This window comes from Trachemys scripta, chromosome 4, assembly GCF_013100865.1.
Source record: "Trachemys scripta elegans isolate TJP31775 chromosome 4, CAS_Tse_1.0, whole genome shotgun sequence".
Taxonomy (NCBI): domain Eukaryota; kingdom Metazoa; phylum Chordata; order Testudines; family Emydidae; genus Trachemys; species Trachemys scripta.
Genome location: NC_048301.1, coordinates 10,018,172 through 10,036,694, shown reverse-complemented (window position 1 = coordinate 10,036,694; position 18,523 = coordinate 10,018,172). Strand labels below are relative to the sequence as shown.

Below are 18,523 nucleotides of genomic sequence, written 5' to 3'. Positions count from 1 at the left end.
ATACAGCTGAAACCAGCAGCTGGATCTAGAGCCAGACGGTACAGACCAAGTACTAAAGACCCTGGTTTGGGGCGTACTAGGGCATCGGCTGCCGAGGCATGAGGCGCCCCCAGGCAGCGCTACCACCCCCACGGCCAGTGACAGCTGGACCCGACCCGCCCCCAGCGCCTGGGGCGGGGCAGGGAACCTGGTGGGCAGCCGCTGCTTCCGTCTCCTTTATCCCGCGGGCCGTGATCCTCTTATAGGCGGCGGGGCTGCGTGACGCACGGGCCGGGGCGCCCAATGGCAGCGGCGCGGGCCCTGCGACCGGAGTCGGGCGCGCTATAAAGAGAGGGACCGTGTCGGGAAGTGCGAGTGGAAAGTCCTGGACGCGGAGCCCGCAGGTGACCCTGGTCCTACTCGGAGTCCCAGGACGGTGAGCGCACGGACTCCGAGCCCTCTCCCCGGGCCGGGCGCACGGAGACGCGGCACGCCTGGGCGCAGACGCTCCCCTCCCCTGTCCCGGCTGCGGGGCACCCCTTCTCCTCCGGTGCGCACGGACTCCCCCAGCCCCGTACGGGCCCCCTGCCCCCCCCGGGGGTAGCCTAATTCTCTTCTTCCCAGCCCGATCCCCCCTCAAGTCCCGGGCGCACGGAGCGAGTCCTTGGGCAGATGGAGAAGGGGAAGCTGGAGCAGCCGCCGCGGGCGGTGAGCTGCAATGGGTACGCGCTGGAGGAGAAGCAGCCGCCTCCGCCCGCTCCGAGCCGGCCCTTGGAGAAGTCCCGCTACTCGCAGGGCACCAGCTCGCAGTGCCTGGACAACTGGAAGGAGGAGAGGACCCGCAGCGAGGAGGATAACGAGATGAACCTGCCCAGCCTGGCCGCCGCCTATACCACCATCCTGCGCTCGCTGGGCGAGGACCCCGAGCGGCAGGGACTGCTCAGGACCCCTTGGAGGGCAGCCACCGCCATGCAGTTCTTCACCAAGGGCTACCAGGAGACCATCTCAGGTATGGGAGGTGTGTGGGGTGCAGGGGTGCCCCTGTCATCACTGTGGGTGATGGGTGCAGGTATCCCCCAAACCAGGACATCTGTCATTTATGAGGACCCTATGGGTGCAGGATGTCTCCACTATCAGGTGACCTGCTGAGATATTTAAGTTGGAGGGTGCAGGGGTCTACTCCAGCAGCAGGAAGGCTAGAGAGGGATTGGAAGATACAGGGCTATTCCTGGAGGCTAGGGCAAAATAGTGCCCCTGGAAAAAGGCAGAAAGCGTAAAACTTGTGTTAAATCCAGAAAACTTTCCTTATCTTAAAAACTGCACACCGCCTAAAGCAATCCAGCTACTAGAGTAACACATTCAGGACTTCTGACCCTGTCCAGAGGTGAGGAAATACAGGAAAGTTGCCTTTGGTGTCTCATCCATGATGGAATCAAATAGGATGTTTTTCCCCCCCCAGCCACCCAACTCCAAGGTTTACTTTTGATTTAAGTTGAGTGAAATATCAGCTCCTTGCAGTAGTGGAGCAGACATGTGCTCAATAAATCACTGAGGGAAAATTCACTCTTGAAACACATCACTGCAGTAGCCTTCAAACAAAAACTCTACTTTCTGCTGACTCAAAGAGTGGCCAGCTTAACTAGAGAGAGTGGGGAAACTCCTAGGGAAAAAACATGTGTCATTGATCATGCAGGAAATCAGAGGTTCCTGGTCTGTAGGATGCTTTTAAAAAGGTCTACTTCCTCTTATCAGGGTGGCCTTAATGGGGGGGGGGGGGGGAGAGGGAATGTTGTAAGGATCTCATGATGCCTGGAGACTTCAGGATAGGTAGTGAAGGCAGTGCCTGCCCTGATTTGACTGAAGTAGAGTATATTTACCAGGGTTGCTGAACACATCTGACAGTTTTGTCTACCTGGTCCCAGATATTGCCAGTTTTCACTGCGTCATGCAGTGTGGGTTTTTTGCTTTTTGAAAGCTTGTGCACTTTTTTTAACCCTGTTGGCTCAGTTGTCTGAGACTTGTGTAGATTTTTAGGTTTGCCCATCGGCTTTGAGGTGATAAGCAAGCCAGAGTAAGCAAATTTAATAGAAGCCTCCATGATCTTGTTTTCCTTAAACAGTTTATACACTGAAATCTCTGATGTAACTTAACTATTGTCTCCTGACTGCTCCACCATAATATTGTCAGTTTAGTGCTACTTTACATTGACTTATCCAGGGTGTAGGTGAGAAACAGTGCTTTCTCAATATTCCTTCTTTTTTAGTCCCTAACCTTGCAAACTATTTGCAGCTAAATTTTCCAGGTGTCAGCTTTAAACTCAAATAGTGCTGACTGGGCTAAGCAAGAAGAGTATTGAGGTGCACATGCACACACACACACCCATCTAAACTCTCTGGTTAGAGACCGATTTTTACAATACCTGTACAGCATCTAGACCAATAGGGCCCTAACCTGAATGGGGATTCTAAATGCCACTTAACACAAATAATAGTATAAGGGTTTGAAAATCTCACTGCTGCTTACCAGTCTCAAGTGAGTACATGGTAGATTAGCAATTTCTGTAGGATTCAAGTGTCAGCTTTTGCAAAGGACCAAATATAAGCAAATGTAATTGTCTTCTACAGACTACAGCTCCACTGTCTACTTTTGTTCATAGCATTGTCAAGCAGCAGCATCGTGAAACTAACCAGATCATGGTCAGTTTCATGGCTGCTATCCAGACCCTTATGTTGTCAGTGACACAGTCAGGACCTGTGCCCATGGCATACTGTTGCTGAATGGGAAAGATGAACCACAGCAGAGGCAGCAGGTACTGGTATTCTTCGCAAGGGAGGAGAAAGTAAAAAAAGAGACTGGAGGAGGAAGTACCTGGCTGTAACTCAAAGGCTGCTCAAAAAGAGCTAGTTATTACAAGCAGCAAGGGGCAGAAAGATAAACCTGGAGATGGGGGAGGGATAGCTCAGTGGTTTGAGCATTGGCCTGCTAAACCCAGGGTTATGAGTTCAATCCTTGAAGGGGCTAGTGGATTGGTCCTGCTTTGAGCACGGAGGTTGGACTAGATGACCTCCTGAGGTCCCTTCCAACCCTGATGTTCTATGTCTACAGCCCACTTCAGAGCTCCCAGTCAACTCCTAATTTTCCTCTTATCACCCTGCCTGCTGCCTGGTAGATGGTTTTCATTTATCTGGCTACAGGGCATCAGCCCGGGACCAACATGTAAAGTCAACTGAGATGTTCCAGGATAGCCATCTGTCTCTTCTCTGTGCCAGTGTCTAAACCCCACTCCTGTGGGCAACATCCATGGGAACTGACCTGATTTCTAGCTCATTCAGTAGCACTTCATCCCCACTATGCCACCTGCTGCCTGGTGGATTCTGTTAGAACTCTGAGTGGGCTGTCCCCATCCCCTATCTCACTAGGTCACAGAACTCCACTCCCTAGTGTGGTGTCCTAGGGGGACTGGGGGAGGCTGCATTGCAGCAAGGTGTGTAAACTATTTGTTGCTTGCTGCTGACTCTTTTTTAAAACCGAGGGGATCCCTTTGGGGATCAGTCATAGAGTGGGTGGCACGGAGCTTTGGAGGATGGCAGGGAAAAAAAAAACTTCACGAAAGAGCCCGTTGGGGCAATTTTCTGGCAGCCCCTCACATAAGGAGTGTCCTCCACGCTCTGAAGATGTGTTCGTGGACAGAAGGGCAGAACTGGGTCAAACCATCTTGCAGACGCTTCTGCACCATAACCAGCCTTTAGAAGTGATGCGGCTATTTGTGGCTTTATTTTTGGACTAACTATTTTTCAAAGGCAAAATGAGGCTGCAGTGTGAATATGGTGCTAATTTTCCCCCTCCCCCCATCATAAGGGGAAGCATCATCATTTTCCAGTCGCTCGTCTCCTCTTCTCCTCCCCCATCCCCACTCCCCCAAAGAACAACACCTCTCGTTCGCCAGTTGAAGGCAGACAGTCCTTCTCTCCCCCACCCCTCATTGGTTAGGTTGGAGAGGAAACAGTTGTGGCTGGGGGTGGAACCTGTGGTTACCTAGCAAAATGAGAAGGTGCTGAGAGGACTTAGACTTCGGAGCTGACACTGATTTAACCTCCATAACATAGATCCTTAAATGCAGTTATAGTAAGAAAGTTTTTTGTTTTTTTTTAATATAGCACCTATTTATATCTAAACACTTCGGGGCAGGGACTGTCTCTTACTATTCTTGTACAGCTCCTAGCACGATGGGGCTTTGATCTGGTTGGGGCATCTAGTCCCACCTGTAATACACAGAGTGCTGATACCGTCTTGTCACACTTCTGTGGCTGTGGACAGCCAAATCCGAGGAAGGAATTCAAATAACTACAAATAGTCCAAGTGTATGCCATATGACAATAGTGTTTTAAAATCACAGATCTGAGTTTCTGTATTTCTAATTATACAACGGGATGTGTGATAGCTTTTATTTCTAAAGAAATAGTGTTTAGTTTGCTGTAAAGATCCTAGAGAAAATTCTGATGTTCAATAAACTTGGATATCAAACTTAGTGAAGACCATATAGAGACTGTAAGGTCAGGAGACGTACGCAGTATAAAACACGTGCAAATGTATAAAATGTTCAGCTTAACTCAGTCTAGAAATGAAAATTGGGGGGGTCACATTACTTTGTCTATTTGATTGCCTGAGTGCTTTATATTGGGTTTTGAATTCTGAGTTGGCTGAAAGAGGTGGGCAAAATCCGGAGTTTTCTGGCTAGCTATTGGCTGTGCCTCTGAGTCTCCTTACCTGCCCTGCAGCCGCCTCCATCTCACCTGGTGAAACCAGAAAGGAGAAAGCAGGAGAGCTGTGAATGCAAGATCACATTGTGTATGACTGGCATTTTCCAAAGCTCATATTTTAATGAATTTCGATTGTACATTGTCCTCTACCATTAGTATTTTCAAAGGTTGGCCCACAAAGGAGAAAAAAGTACTGTGGTTTTGTCCTATTTTGTTTCTTTAGAAAGACCTGGAATGCCTTAAGTATTTTTCTGTTTGGAAACTTATTCTCCTTCTTGAAATAGCAGAAACATTTAATCTTCTTGTCTTTGTTGTAAGACTTCAGTGATTCAAGAGTGGATTGGGAGATTTTTAACCTTAACTGAAAAGCTTTTTATCAAAGAGCTTTCTTTTGATGTTTTTTGGTTTTAGCAACTATTTAAAAAAAAATTGGAACTATATAGATAAAACTGCCATGCTGTCTGGAGTGGTTCATGACCTTGAGTGTGAACCTCAGGGAAAACTGTCAAAAAGCAGGGCAGAGACCCCAAACTGGTTGTGTGTTCTAGAATTAGATTTCACCAACCCAGTAACAAATGTGAACAACTGTCACGTCTCACCATGGACTCATAGACAGTCCCCTTGGGCACTCCAGTCTATCTTGCCACTCAGTGATAATTATATCACTTAGTGATAATTGGTTGCCATATGCCAATGGTAATTTTTTTTTTTTTTTTGTCAAGGTCCAGACTCCAGAGAAAATAATACAAAAATAATAACAATAATGATAAGTAAATAGATTTCACGGTCCATTCAAAAGCATCTGGTGGTCCAGATTTGGCCTGCGGTCTGCCTATTGACTACCCCGGCATACATCAAAGATCACAAAAGATTCAAGGTGCTTCCAGTCCCAAGAGACCCAGTCACATACTTCAGGTCCATTTGTACCTCATATCTCACACCAAAGACAAAGCTTGTAGCCAATCCTGTAGTAAACTGACTAAGGATTTATTAACTAAGAAAAAGAAATGAGTTATTGACAGGTTAAAGTAGGCAAATGTATATCAACAAATGAGTTATTGTCTATGGTTTTAAAAGGTGACAGCTGTAGTATCCTGTCAGCACTAGATGTCTTTTAGGACTAACCCAGGCTGAGCCTGGAGATCTCTGCTTCTGTTTCCTAGCTCCAGCCCTGTGAGAGTCCAAACAGCAAAGAAAGAGAATTTTCTTGTGTCCCTGTTTTATCCCCTTCTTCCAGCATTCAAGCCAATGGGATGGGCTTTCTTGCAGGTACCACCTTCATGGATGTGAGAGGGCCATTAACCTAGCCTTTGTATTGTGATGTTACACAATGGCCCATTTAGTTTTGATAGCCCTCAATGGGTGGTGGACCATTCCTCCTGAGTGGGGCCAGGTCTACGCTACAGTATGTTACTTGGGTTGTGAAAAATCCACATCCCTGAGCAACGTACTTACACCAGCCTAACCCCCCTCCCCGCCCCCATGGAGACAGCTATGTCAACAGGAGAACGTCTCCTGTCAACATAGCTACTGCCTCTCGGGGAGGTGGATTAACTATGCTGACGGGAGACACTCTCCTGTCAGCACAGGAGTATCTTCTCTAAAGCGCTACAGCGGCACAGCTGCATTGGTGCAGCATTTTAAGTGTAGACCTGCCCTACGTTCACAGAGTCAGAGCAAGAATTTTTACAGTTATGGAGCAAAACTTCCATATCGTCTTATAGATGGGACAGTAAAAATTATGCATGCAACAATTTACAAGCATCCCATACAGTCTAAACGCTAAACACATTCTAAATCTAATACCTACCGTGGACAATGCTAACATACAGGTGAGCTGGTCTGGTTTCAGCTGATGCCTACAGCTTTGGCAAGAGCTGGCACCTGGTTTGTCAGCGTCACAATTACCTCCCCTTGAGAAATCAAGTTTCACTTCCTTGATACCAGTGATACATTAAACCTACTATTTTTTTTCATAGTCTGCCTGTGCTAGGCAGACAAGACATGGCTTTCTGACAATGTAGGGAGGAGAAGAAAACACAGTTTGCCAAATTCAAGCCTCTGTAAATCATAAAAGAGAAAAATAGGGTAAAGGTCAACTTTTTTGCCTCGTTTATAGGTTACCTTTGAGACTACCACTGTATACTTCCATGGCCACTTTGGTAATGATGACTGTAGTGGTGTGTCCCGGCTTACTTCACCTATGCTTGTATTTGGTATTTATGTTCTGCAGTTATATTGTATTGTGCTTTAGTTAGCACAACAAGAAGAACAATTCTAACAAGCATCTAATTTTGATTCTAGTTTATGCATTGGGCCTTGCTTTGGAGTAAACGATTCTATATAGGTGATCTGTATTAGCTTGTTCTAGACTTATAGAAATGAGCTCTTATCTTATCTCTGACTTTTCCCCCAGTGATATGGCATCAATGAAAAGCAAATATAAAAATATCAGCACTCCAACCTGAAGTGAAATGGCCATCTGTAAAAAAACATTCTTTCTAAACAAACTTCCGGAGGCAGTCAAGGTTAGATTAAAAACTGGATTAAAATCCTGTCTTAAATTTAATTCATTAAATAACATTTCTCACAAGACCTAATCAGAGGGAGGGTCTGTTTCTCTGCTAAATGGTTCTTGGAATAAACTTATTGTAGAAAATTATACATTTAGTTAGATTTTCCATAAATAAAAGTAAAGCTGGGTAGTCTGTCAGTAGCTGGTTGTCTTTAATTCAGTGTTTGTATATCTGCTTCAGACTACCTGTCAAAAGTTCCCTGTTGTGTTGTGGGAGAGGAGGGGGACTCCTTTTATTACTTAAACTTCCTGGAGGCTGGTGTCTGTAAGGCTGTTATATACTTGGTAATGTTTGATAGTTTAACAGTGCAAACCTAAGAAAAAGCACATAATAAATGAACAAGAATAAGTGGAAATATCATGTGGCAGGCTAACACTAAATTCTAACTAGAATTCTAAGTCTTCAGATTTTCTGAAATAACTTTTGGTAATTTAAATAGAAGGGTGAGCATTCTGAAATGGTGAACTTCAACAAAGCTGATTTTAAACGATGAGCTGTAACTACTGGTAGTTGGTTCTTGCCCAGCAATCCCACAGCAAAAACCAAGCATTGGCATGAATAAATACCAGGCATTTGCAGAAGGAAAATAACTTGTTTACATCTGAATATTGAAGCATTTTAAATAAAACAACATGTTCATTAAGGGCTGCAACTACTGTCAAAACAGTGCTAGTCACGCATATCAAAAGCCTTGCACACCTTTTGTTGAACAGAACAGTCCTAATATATGGTGATACATTCAGTTTGTCTTTCTGCTAAAGACAATGTGTTAACTTTGGGCTGCCTCAAAGGTATTAAATGAAGAATCTTTATTTGAATTTAAAAAAACAACCCTCATGACATACAGTTGCACATATTTTTAGATTCAATTGTTAGTAGTCCTACTTTCCTGGACATTTGTTTTGGTTCAAACTGTTACACTTGTGACTTTTGTTTTCATTTAACCGTAATTACTCAGTGACCCTGTACTATAGATCTCTCATTTTAAGGCAAAACCAATAACATCTGGCATTATGCCCAGCACCAACAGACTAATGTCTATCAAATTGTGTACGGCTTGGATTTCTTGGGCTTTCGGATGGAGAATACTGAATAAATACCACCTTACTGCTATTTTCCTCATCTTTTGTCTGTGGATTTGGTATTTTAACTGGTGACAGTGGTGAGGGGAAATTCATAAGTTCCCAAAGCTTGGTTGGTTTGCTGAGGAGTGTCCTTGCTAAACATCACAATGTAAAAATAGAGAGTCTGAAGCTTAAACAAACAGACTGTTTGATCAGCCAAACCACCCTTTTCTAAAAGATGGTCGGTTACGCCATTCTGTTTCTGTTATTGGAGACAAAAGGTGTATTGCTAGATCTTAGTCCACAAACAGTCTGTTTGGAATTAAACATCATTTGTAATGTACTGGGCTAGATGGTTCAAATAACATAAGTTTTCAAAGACTGGTTTTCACACAGACCTACATTGTTGTTTTCAAAACCAGTAAATTTCCAGGGGTGCATATGGTTTGTTATGAAAACCAGTAATATCAATTAATTTTTCTTGTGGGGACGCTTTCTTTGTTGAGCATGGTTACATAATAGGATCAACTTTCCGCCCCTCCTGGACTATTGCACTAAGTCTCCAGGCTTTTTAACCACTTTTTCTCACTATTAATGCCCTCAAATTGCACTTGTTTGGCAAAAATTCTTTCGCTTTTAGATATTAACTTAATTTTTTTAACCTCTTTATCTGTTTTGAGAATCCTCCTCATTAAAGACTTGTTTGCTCTTATGCTGCCTTTCTAGTCCATTGTTTCAAACGTCTCTACCTTCCATCTCTAGTTCAATTTTTAATGGTTCCCATGATATTATGGTAACGTTATGAAAACCTTTATTGAAATCTTGATGCATTTTAATGAGACTCCATAATCCTGCTTTCCCTCATATTAATAAATGTATCACTAAAAGACCAATTTAAGAATTTTGAAATCTTAGTTACATCTGAGAATCTGTAATAACTGTGATCTTTCATATGAGTAGACTCCAATCTCATGCTGTATGCAGAATACATTGATAGGAAACCAAATGAATCTGTTCCAATGACACGCAATAATGTTATTTAACTGATTTTTACTTTCCTTCTCTTTTAATGCCTATTTGATATATTAAAAAGGCAAAAATTATTCTTCAAGCTTTGCTTTTGCTAACTGAGGGATTAGCTCTCGTTTCTGAAACAATTAATTCCATCTGGGGTTGAGCACACAGTTCTAGTCCTTATGAGAGATGGTGATGACAGACAAACTTTTATAAGAACCCTGTAGGTAAGATTTCTTCCTTTAGTTTCAACTCGCATATATTCCTGCCGAATTGAAACTAATGTGGATTTGATGCCTATTTAATCCTTGTATTGCTTCCTTTTTAGTTCTGTTGTCTACTTAAGCAGCAGTGTCTTCAGCCCATGCTTCCTTTAATTTGGAACCTCTTTCTTTAATAAGAGTTTCTTGAAAACTCTGCATCCTCCGCAATCCCTTCCTTCTGAAAGCTTAAGCCATTAAAATGCCACAACACAATAAACTCTCCGTGTATGGCTGAGAATTGTTACTGTTCACTCTGTTTCAGTAAAAAAAAAATGTCGGAATTCTGACATCTTGTATCTTATTCTTTTTTTATATTAAAGGCCACCATAATTTTCATGCTTTACCCATCAAGAATATTTTCCTTAACTGCAGTCACTTCCTAAGACTAATACCTGAATAGAATGAAGATTTCAACCTTGGATTTATTTTTTGCTTTCCAATAGCACTTTAGGGTTTGAGAAGCATCCTGAAGTTAGATTAGTTTCAAATCAATACGGCTGGTGTTTCCACCCTGCCCAGTACAGCTGTAGTGTGTGGCTGTATCTTGTGTGCATTCTTTTGTTTTTTTTTTTTTAAAGTCTATCATTCCACATCACTGAACACAATCAAATCTTACCCCCCCACCGTTCTGCCAAGGTTCCTTAATCTTGACCTGTACAGACCACACCTCTTTGGGTAAATGTAGTTCACATGTGCTCCTTGGCCTCCGAGATTGCTTGAACAGTGTCAATTGGATGTGGACACCATTCTCAGTCCAGTTCCTTTGACTGAAGGTGAAGCCTCAGCTGGCTTTGAACCAATCACCCAAAGGAGAAATTGATTGTCCTATCCTATCCTACTTGCCCTGGAACATATTAAACTGTCTTGATTAAAGATGCTTGTCTGAATCTGAGGAAACCTGTTACAGACTACTGGACTTTTCTGTGTGGGGTTCTTGCCTTCTTAGTCTGTTTTAGAACAAACCTACTTCTCTTTTAGCTTAACTTTTGAATTAATGTGTTACTTACTTTCAGAAGCATAGAATATCAGGGTTGGAAGGGACCTCAAGAGGTCATCTAGTCCAACCCTCTGCTCAAAGCAGGACTAATCCCCAGACAGATTTTTGCCCCAGATCCCTAAAAGGCCCCCTCAAGGACTGAACTCACAACCCTGGGTTTAGTAGGCCAATGCTCAAACCACTGAACTATCTGTCCCCCCGATCCCTTGTGAAAAGAAACAACTACACAGTTTTGCACAGAGTAAAAATTATACCTCTGTTTTAGAGAAGCAAGTTGAATGTGCTGCAGCTAGAGGCTAACTGTTGCTTAACATTTATTGGTAATCTGCCCATTCAAAATACAATTCTTCTAATATCCTGAAAGCTCCATGGCTTAGCAAATAATTCCCCCCCCCCCCCCCCGCAGACTAAAAACACTTGTTAAAATGAAAGGACCTCTTTGAAACTTGAATATCAGCGGCTTTTAAAGTGGCTTAAATCAGAGTGAAAGCAGCCTATGAACTTTTCATGTTTCCACTATTGTGATGCATTGTCAAAGGAAGCAAATGTAAGTGTCAAAAGTGTTTGTAAAACTGACAGGATGCATCAAGATGCTATTCTGTATAGTGCTGTCATCTTTCTTTCTTTTGACCTATCCAGCCAGCTGTCAGGAGATGCGGAGTCTGCCCCTTGGTTGCCAGAGGTGATTTTTGCTTTCCTGTGTCACATGAAAGCCATGCAAATAGTTTCTATAGCAACAGGTCCTCTCTTTCCTCTGACGCAAAATCCCGAAAAGGTCTCTTGTTCCTTGTTTTCATCTGATTCTCATTTTGCTTTCATCTGCTGTTATATTGCAGATAAAGGTTTTATTTCAATTCTGCTCACAGCTGCTTCTTAATGGACACCAGCTGTTAGTTTTACTACCCATCCAAGTCGCCACAGCAGTACCTTAATTCTGGGTCAGAGGAGAAATTGTTGCTGGGATACTTAAGAGATGACTTTACTTCTCACGTTTACGTAGCTACCTCCCCCACCCTGGAAGGCATCTGTGTTTGATCTGCACTGTAGCCATCGTGTTAATACAATATGTTTGCAAAGGGCTTGTGCGTTCAACTCAATTAGCTTTTCTCTGAGTTATCCTTAGGAGCGTGCAGTTTCCCTTTCCTTTGTGGATCTCTCTGCCTTGTGGTACATGCTGTTTCGAAGTAGCATGCAAACATATCCCCTTTGCAGCGGAGTCCTTGCAAAAACGTAGGGGACAAGTAGCGCTCTTTAGATCTTCACAGACCTCTCTTCTCCCATCTGCTACTAGAAAAGATGCATAATTCAGGGGGCTTGTACTAATGATGGGGGGTGAGTAGCTAAAGTGATGTTGCAGGAGTGGCGAACTCCAGTTGAGGCGGAGAAGAGCTTTCCTTTCAATTACAAAAAAATGCATCCCGCAGAGGACAAGGAGCCTTAATCTGTGTGCCTGTTGGACACAGTGCACTAGAGAAACTGTTGTACAACAATCGTAGCACTTGTGTGAAATTAACCCCATGTTCTGGGCCATTGAGAGCTCTAGTAGGTGGAGTGCTTCAAATTCAACTCGTGTACTTAGGTTAAACGTGTGTGGCTTTTTGTTCATTAATAAACACGGAAAATAAATGTAATTTAGTAATTGGGGCTAATTCATCTCTCCCCACCTTTTTATTTTTTTGATTAAAGAGCTAATCTATCTTCCCCTCCCCTTTCCTTTTCCCCCACCCCCATTAGAACAGTCAGGATAAAACTACACTGTCTCTTCTAGTAGTACCGAAAGATGCAACTGACTAAAATGGCTAGGATTGTCTTCCAAGAACAGGTTCGAACAATGGGTGAATCTCTTAAGGACTGGAAAAGACAAAAATCCTGAAATTTATCTATGCTTCTGCTTGGTCTGGAAATATCAGGCTCTGGCGCTGACGTTTCCAGTGCAGACATTATTTATGATTTGGGGCTTCCAGTTTTAGGTGAAACACGGCTGTCTAGTGGTTCATGAAAGCTACAGGCTTAACTGGGCAGCCTGGTCCAGTGAATAGTGCACTGGGAACAGAACCCCGGTCTTCCACCTCCCAGTCCAGGTCTGCCACTGACCTGTGTGACTCTAGCAATTGCACAACAGTCACTAATTTTGGTGTGAAATCATGTTAAGCACTCTCCTACATGGCTGCGAAACATGAACACTTCATATCAGGCACCGTGAAGAAATTAGAACATTTTCACATGAGCTGTCTGCGTTTCATCTGTAACATCAAGTGGTTGGTCAGGATACCAAATATTGAAGTCCTGGACCAGTGCTGTATGACTTGTGTTGAATGAATCCCTAATCATACAGGCACAACTTTGGTGGGTTGGTCACTCAGACGTATGGGTGATACAGGACTCCCCAAAGCCATATTTTAAGGACAGTTGAAAATGGGAGCATGTATGCTGGGAGGCCAATGAAAACTATAAGGAACTCCCTGAAAGATGGCCAAGTCGACCCTCATTAGTATAGTGGTGAGTATCCCCACCTGTCACGCGGGAGACCGGGGTTCAATTCCCCGACGGGGAGGCTGTTCCCTTTGGGGGAGGGATAGCTCAGTGGTTTGAGCATTGGCCTGCTAAACCCAGGGTTGTGAGTTCAATCCTTGAGGGGGGCATTTAGGGAACTGGGGTAAAAATCTGTCTGGGGATTGGTCCTGCTTTGAGCAGGGGGTTGGACTAGATGACCTCCTGAGGTCCCTTCCAAGCCAGATATTCTATGACCCAAACACATGGGAAGCTGCTGTTGCCAACAAATCAGGATGGCTGTAGGCCTGTTTGTCTGCAGTTAAAGCCATCGAAAATCATAGAACAGAAGAAGCCAAAGAAGTGGGAGCGAAGAAAGCAAGCTGTGGCAAAAACATGCTGCCACGTCTGCCCGACGTGCAGACAAATGTGTCGATCCCTCATCGGCTTACAAACACACTGACTCTCATACATCAACTGGCACAGGAGACTCCAACAAGCAAGTTGTTTCTCTTTTCTGTGTGTAACCAACCCATCCCCTGGGATCGAACCTCTGGCACTAAATGCATGAGCTAAAAGCCACATGGCCCTTGGCTAAGGCTGTAGAGCAAACTCATAAATCTCTAAGTGGTCTCGGTGCCACTAGAGGGGACAGAGCACCACACCCAGGAGAAGTGTGGGTTACATGTGCTTCTGTCCTGTCTCTTTAGATTGTAAGTACATTGAGACAGGGACTGTCTGTACAGTGCCTGCTGCACTGGGGCCCTGATACCAGTTGGTACTACTGTAAATCAAGTAACTACTCAAAAGGCTTGGCTGGTTTTGGCAGTGGGGTCAAGTCACTTTATGTAACCAGGTTCAGTCATCCTTGAGCAACAGCACTTCACCTGAGTAGAGTCACTGCAGCTTGGTGCTGGAGTGAGGCGCGTGACACTGCTTCTTTCCAGAAGTCAGCTTTACAAATCTGGATTATTCTCAGTAGAAGTCAACCTTCAGAGGAAAACCAGACTTTACACTGCTCATTGAAGAAGAGGTTATTTTCAAAGTATGAGTAGGAAGGACTCATCTCAGCAGGGTAGGGCTGCTTTGGAGAGAGTCTTTCAGTTAGCTACACCTGCCTTTTGGATATGCACTCCCCCCACATCTCGTTCGCTCCATCGGTTCTGCTTGTGTCACTTGCTCTGGCAATGCTGATGGGGTTGCGGGAAAGGCTAAATTGATAAATCCCTTTTGGCGTTCACATGGGCTGAAGAGGGGTGACCTGCAGTGATCAAAGTAGTAGAAATTGCCCTGGATGAGTTGTTCTGGGCTTCTGTCTTGCTACTAATAGTCAACAATTTTTTATATGCAGAATCAGCAATAAGACAAGATCCACATGAGCAAAAAGCAAAGGGGCAAAATCTTGTGGAGCACCCACAACTCTGCTTTTGTCTGGATAGCGTCTACTTTGGAGTGTAAACTCTTAAGAGTATGTCTACACTGCGGTTAAAAACTCACAGCTGGCCTGTGCCAACTGACGCTGGCTCACAGGTCTCAGGCTAAGGGGGCTGTGTAAGTGCCGTGTAGACATTCAGGCTTGCGCTATCTCTGCGACCCTCCTCCTGTGCTCTGCGACCCTCCAGCCTAGCGCCTAGGCTGCAGCCAGAGCTGAACTTCTACACAGCAATTAACCAGGCCCTTAACCCGAGCCCCAGGAGCCGGAGTCAGCTAGCACGGGCCAGCCCCAATATCTACTAGTAATGTAGATGTCCCCTTTGAGGCCTGGAGCTGTTGGCTTCCAATTGCACACTTCAGGGCACTGCATGCATACAGGCTGAATGGCACTAGCCTTTAGTCCCTGAAAGCTTGGGAGGGAGGGAGGAAGGATGGTCTCATGGCCAAGACACTGGACTGGGTTCAAGAGACCTATCGTCCATTCCTGTCTCTGCAACAACTTCTCTGTGTGACCATGGGTGGGTCGCTTAACCTTCTCTCTTTTTCAGTCTGTAAAATCAGGATAACACTAGTCTCCTTTACAGTGTAACTTAGCCTTACAGTCTCCCTGGTAAACGCATTGAGCTGCTTCGATGGAAACCTGTAAATGTCAATTTCTTCCAACGGTGCGGACTTTTTATCTAGCCTATCGTGTTAGGGCTGTGCGTGGGGCCTGACGCCAGATGCAACCAGCCTAAGAACTTACCCAATTCTCAACCATTCCAAGCCCTTGGCTTGACCGTGCAACAGCTTTGTTTGAAACCTGTCTCTAACATCACTGCCCACCTATTGTGAACAGCAGCTGCCAGGTTCTTCGCTAATAGCCATTGGGCGGGGTATCTGTAATGCTTGGTGCAATCACAGACCTGCTCTGGGATCCTTTTGCTGAGCCCTCTCTGTTACTCTTAGCAACACTCTTAGGAGGGAAGCGTGAGTTCTACTGAAGGCAGCGTTCGCTCTAGTGACACACGTCCCCTATCGCGTTTAGGGTTTTATATACCACACCCCGTGCAGTGATGGGCTCTATACATTTTGCTGTTTGCTGAAAGTTGTGTCCTTCATAGAACCGCCGGGCACATGATGCTCTAGAGATCTTGTTGCCATTACATCGTATCCTCCTCCTTGCTACCTGTTAACCCGCTTTGACGCTGGATATTGTCCACTTGGAGCGTGCAGTACTCCAGCACCTTTCACGCTAGCCCTCCGATGCTTGGTACACCCCGAGCCAGGGCAGGAGTAAGAGTGCCTGGAACTTTACCTGTAAGCAAAAACGCACCGGCTCTCCCATGAGGTGCGTAGTGTAAATTGGACAAGAGCAACAGACAGACAGGTGGGGGGGGGGGGGTGGATTCATTCTGTGTTCTGCTTTGGTTCAGCAGGAGGCCGCATTGGGTGGAGGCACTGTGCAAGGCTACTGGGAAGAAGCAAAGCAAGGAAGGCATGAAGGCTTTGGTAGGCGAAGACAAAGTTGGGGATGGAGACATTTGAGGGCCATTGAAATGAATAGGAGCCATGCTGCTCAATCCCCTAGTTGGCTAGAGCACAGGACTTATCAAAGCATTTAGAGGGAGAAGGTCTTGACAAGGGCTGGAGTGGAGCTGTGTAGCACCTTGAAGGGGTGGACAAGGAATATGAACTTGATGCAGAAAGAAATGGGGAAAGTAAATGGGTGGATGGCCCCTCCTCTTCCACACTCCTCCTCCTTCCTGCTCCCCATCTCCATAGGTGTGGACAGCTTCCCTCACTCCTTGTGGACACTGTAGTCTATCTTCGGTCCTATCACTCTGCTCCCCTAGACTAGCCAGGTATTCATGTTGTGGTATCTGCAGTTGGACCACACCAGTTCTGTTTCCCTCTAGAGAGAGCACTGCTGGGATTAGGATCATTGGGTGTTTGTTGAGAAGGCTGATCTCAAGAATGTGCAGATAGCAAACTTCTCCAGCTGGCAGATAGAGTGGGCCTACTGGTACTTCAGAGCAGTGTCCTAAATTACGTTTCCTGGCAAATGCTGCCCAGACACTTCTCTCAGCACAGGATTGCACACCTGAGCAGTGTCACCCCAACCACTCCTGCTGCTGGCTCTCCATCACCTGCTCCTGCTGCTGTCCCCTCTAATGGGGAAACCCATATCCTTAGGAAGTGTGCCCCCCACACTCCCTACCATCTCTCCTCCCTCTCTGCTGCTGGAGTGACTATTGGACGGGGACATGGCTTAGAAAGATTGTAGAGAAGCAGAAGTGCCACTGTAAAAATGCTGCTCGCCTTGTTCTGTGCCCCCCCGTTTATACCTATCCATGGGCAGGGTGACTCTCTAAAGTTCCGGCTCGCTGCTTTCCAGGTCACTAGCCGTTCTTGGTAATGAACACAGAGAAACAGCAGAATGTCGCAAATGCTGGTTTCCAGGGTTACCTGTGTACCTCTGATAGCATGCAGGAAATTAAAACAATCTGTGATGGCGATATGTTATTGGCAACAGATGGCAGCTGTTGGGGATATGCGTGTCCGAGGACGGCTGAAAAGCAAATGCAGCAGGCACAATTGTTGAATTTGTACATTAACCACTGAGTCACTTGAAGACGAATGCAAAGCTTTTAATGAAGTACAACAGTCACTGGACACCTTTTGTTCTTCTATTAGACTTGCTCTTTTTATGGTATGGTCTAGAAGTTACATGGGGCCCTGCTAAATGCTTAGTGTTAACCTGCATGGAGGCCTGCACATGATATGCGTGTTTAGCAATTGGATGAGTTATTGCCATTAAACTGGTCATATGTCCCATTTAATTGTTAGCTTAGCCCTCTTCTTATTTAGAAACTGGAGGTTGCCGCTGGAGTCTATGGGAAAGTTCTCCCTGGCACAAGCAGAATAAATTACTGCCTCTGGAGTTCACTTCACTGACTTCTGCTTCTCTCCTGTTGGAAAGGCACTGTCTGTCTCGTACCTCGGGGCCTTTTCTTAGCATCCCTTTAACGTCTCCAAACAATCTGGCTTTTCAGAATACTCACAGAAACAGCAGTGCCCTGTATGACCCTATGTAGCAGGGCACACTCCTGGGAACAACTTGGGGTGTCAGCAGAAATAGACTGAAGCTCCGGGCACCGCTCTCCACTGCAAACAGCAAACACTCCAGGCATAGCATTCAAATGGTGCCCATTTGGTACTAGAAGAGCCAAGTATTTGTCCTCCCGTCACCTGCTTGGATTTCCCCATTTAAAAAGAAAGGTAACACCCCTTCTCTTTGGGGATGGGCTGTGCAGCTAAGTTGGGGTGTCCATCTGCAAGCCTGTTGGCTCTGCCCCATGCTATAAACCTTCAGGGAGAGCATAAGAAGTCAGAGAGGCAAAACTGTCCCTTTCTTATAGAACTATAAACCCAGTACTGATCTCGCTGAGGCACTGAGACTGAGCTCTGGACATTCTAACCAGCTCCTGCCTTTATAGAGGCCCAGCTGCTGCAGGGCACGTGATGAAACTTGGGAAGGAGGAAGTATCTTGTCAGACTGTGAAAACTGACCTAGAAGATGACTTGGTGTGTTTAATTGCCTTTCTCTTCACCTTGCCCTTTTTGGTGCTACTTTTCATGCATATGGAGACCCTTTGCCTCTCCTCTGAACCCTAGACCAGTTTGACCTCGCAAAGTGCACGCAGGAGCCTATACACCATGAGAGGATCCTTATAACTAATTCTTCTTCAGCATTGATTATAGTAGACCTACAATATGTCTACACGCCCGTCGGAGGTATAACTGCAACATGTGGAGACATACCCAAGCTAGCTTTGATCTAGCTCAAATAACAATAGCAGTGAAGCCATGGCAATGCAGGCTTGGATACCAACCTAGGGTCCGGGGTGGGCTTGTACAGTCTGCATTGCCACACTTTCCATGCTGTCATTGGAGTTAACTAGGT

General features: G+C 45.2%; 1 protein-coding gene across 1 annotated transcript in view; it reads left to right on the top strand.

Annotated features, from left to right (window-relative positions):
* Nucleotides 1-215: 215 nt before the first annotated feature.
* GCH1 (GTP cyclohydrolase 1) overlaps nucleotides 216-18,523 on the top strand; it is a 29,791-nt gene continuing 11,483 nt past the window's right edge. The window contains exon 1 of the mRNA XM_034768150.1: nucleotides 216-988. Within this exon, the coding sequence (XP_034624041.1) occupies nucleotides 652-988 (337 nt within the window). The 5' untranslated portion in view covers nucleotides 216-651. The remainder of the gene's footprint in view (nucleotides 989-18,523) is intronic.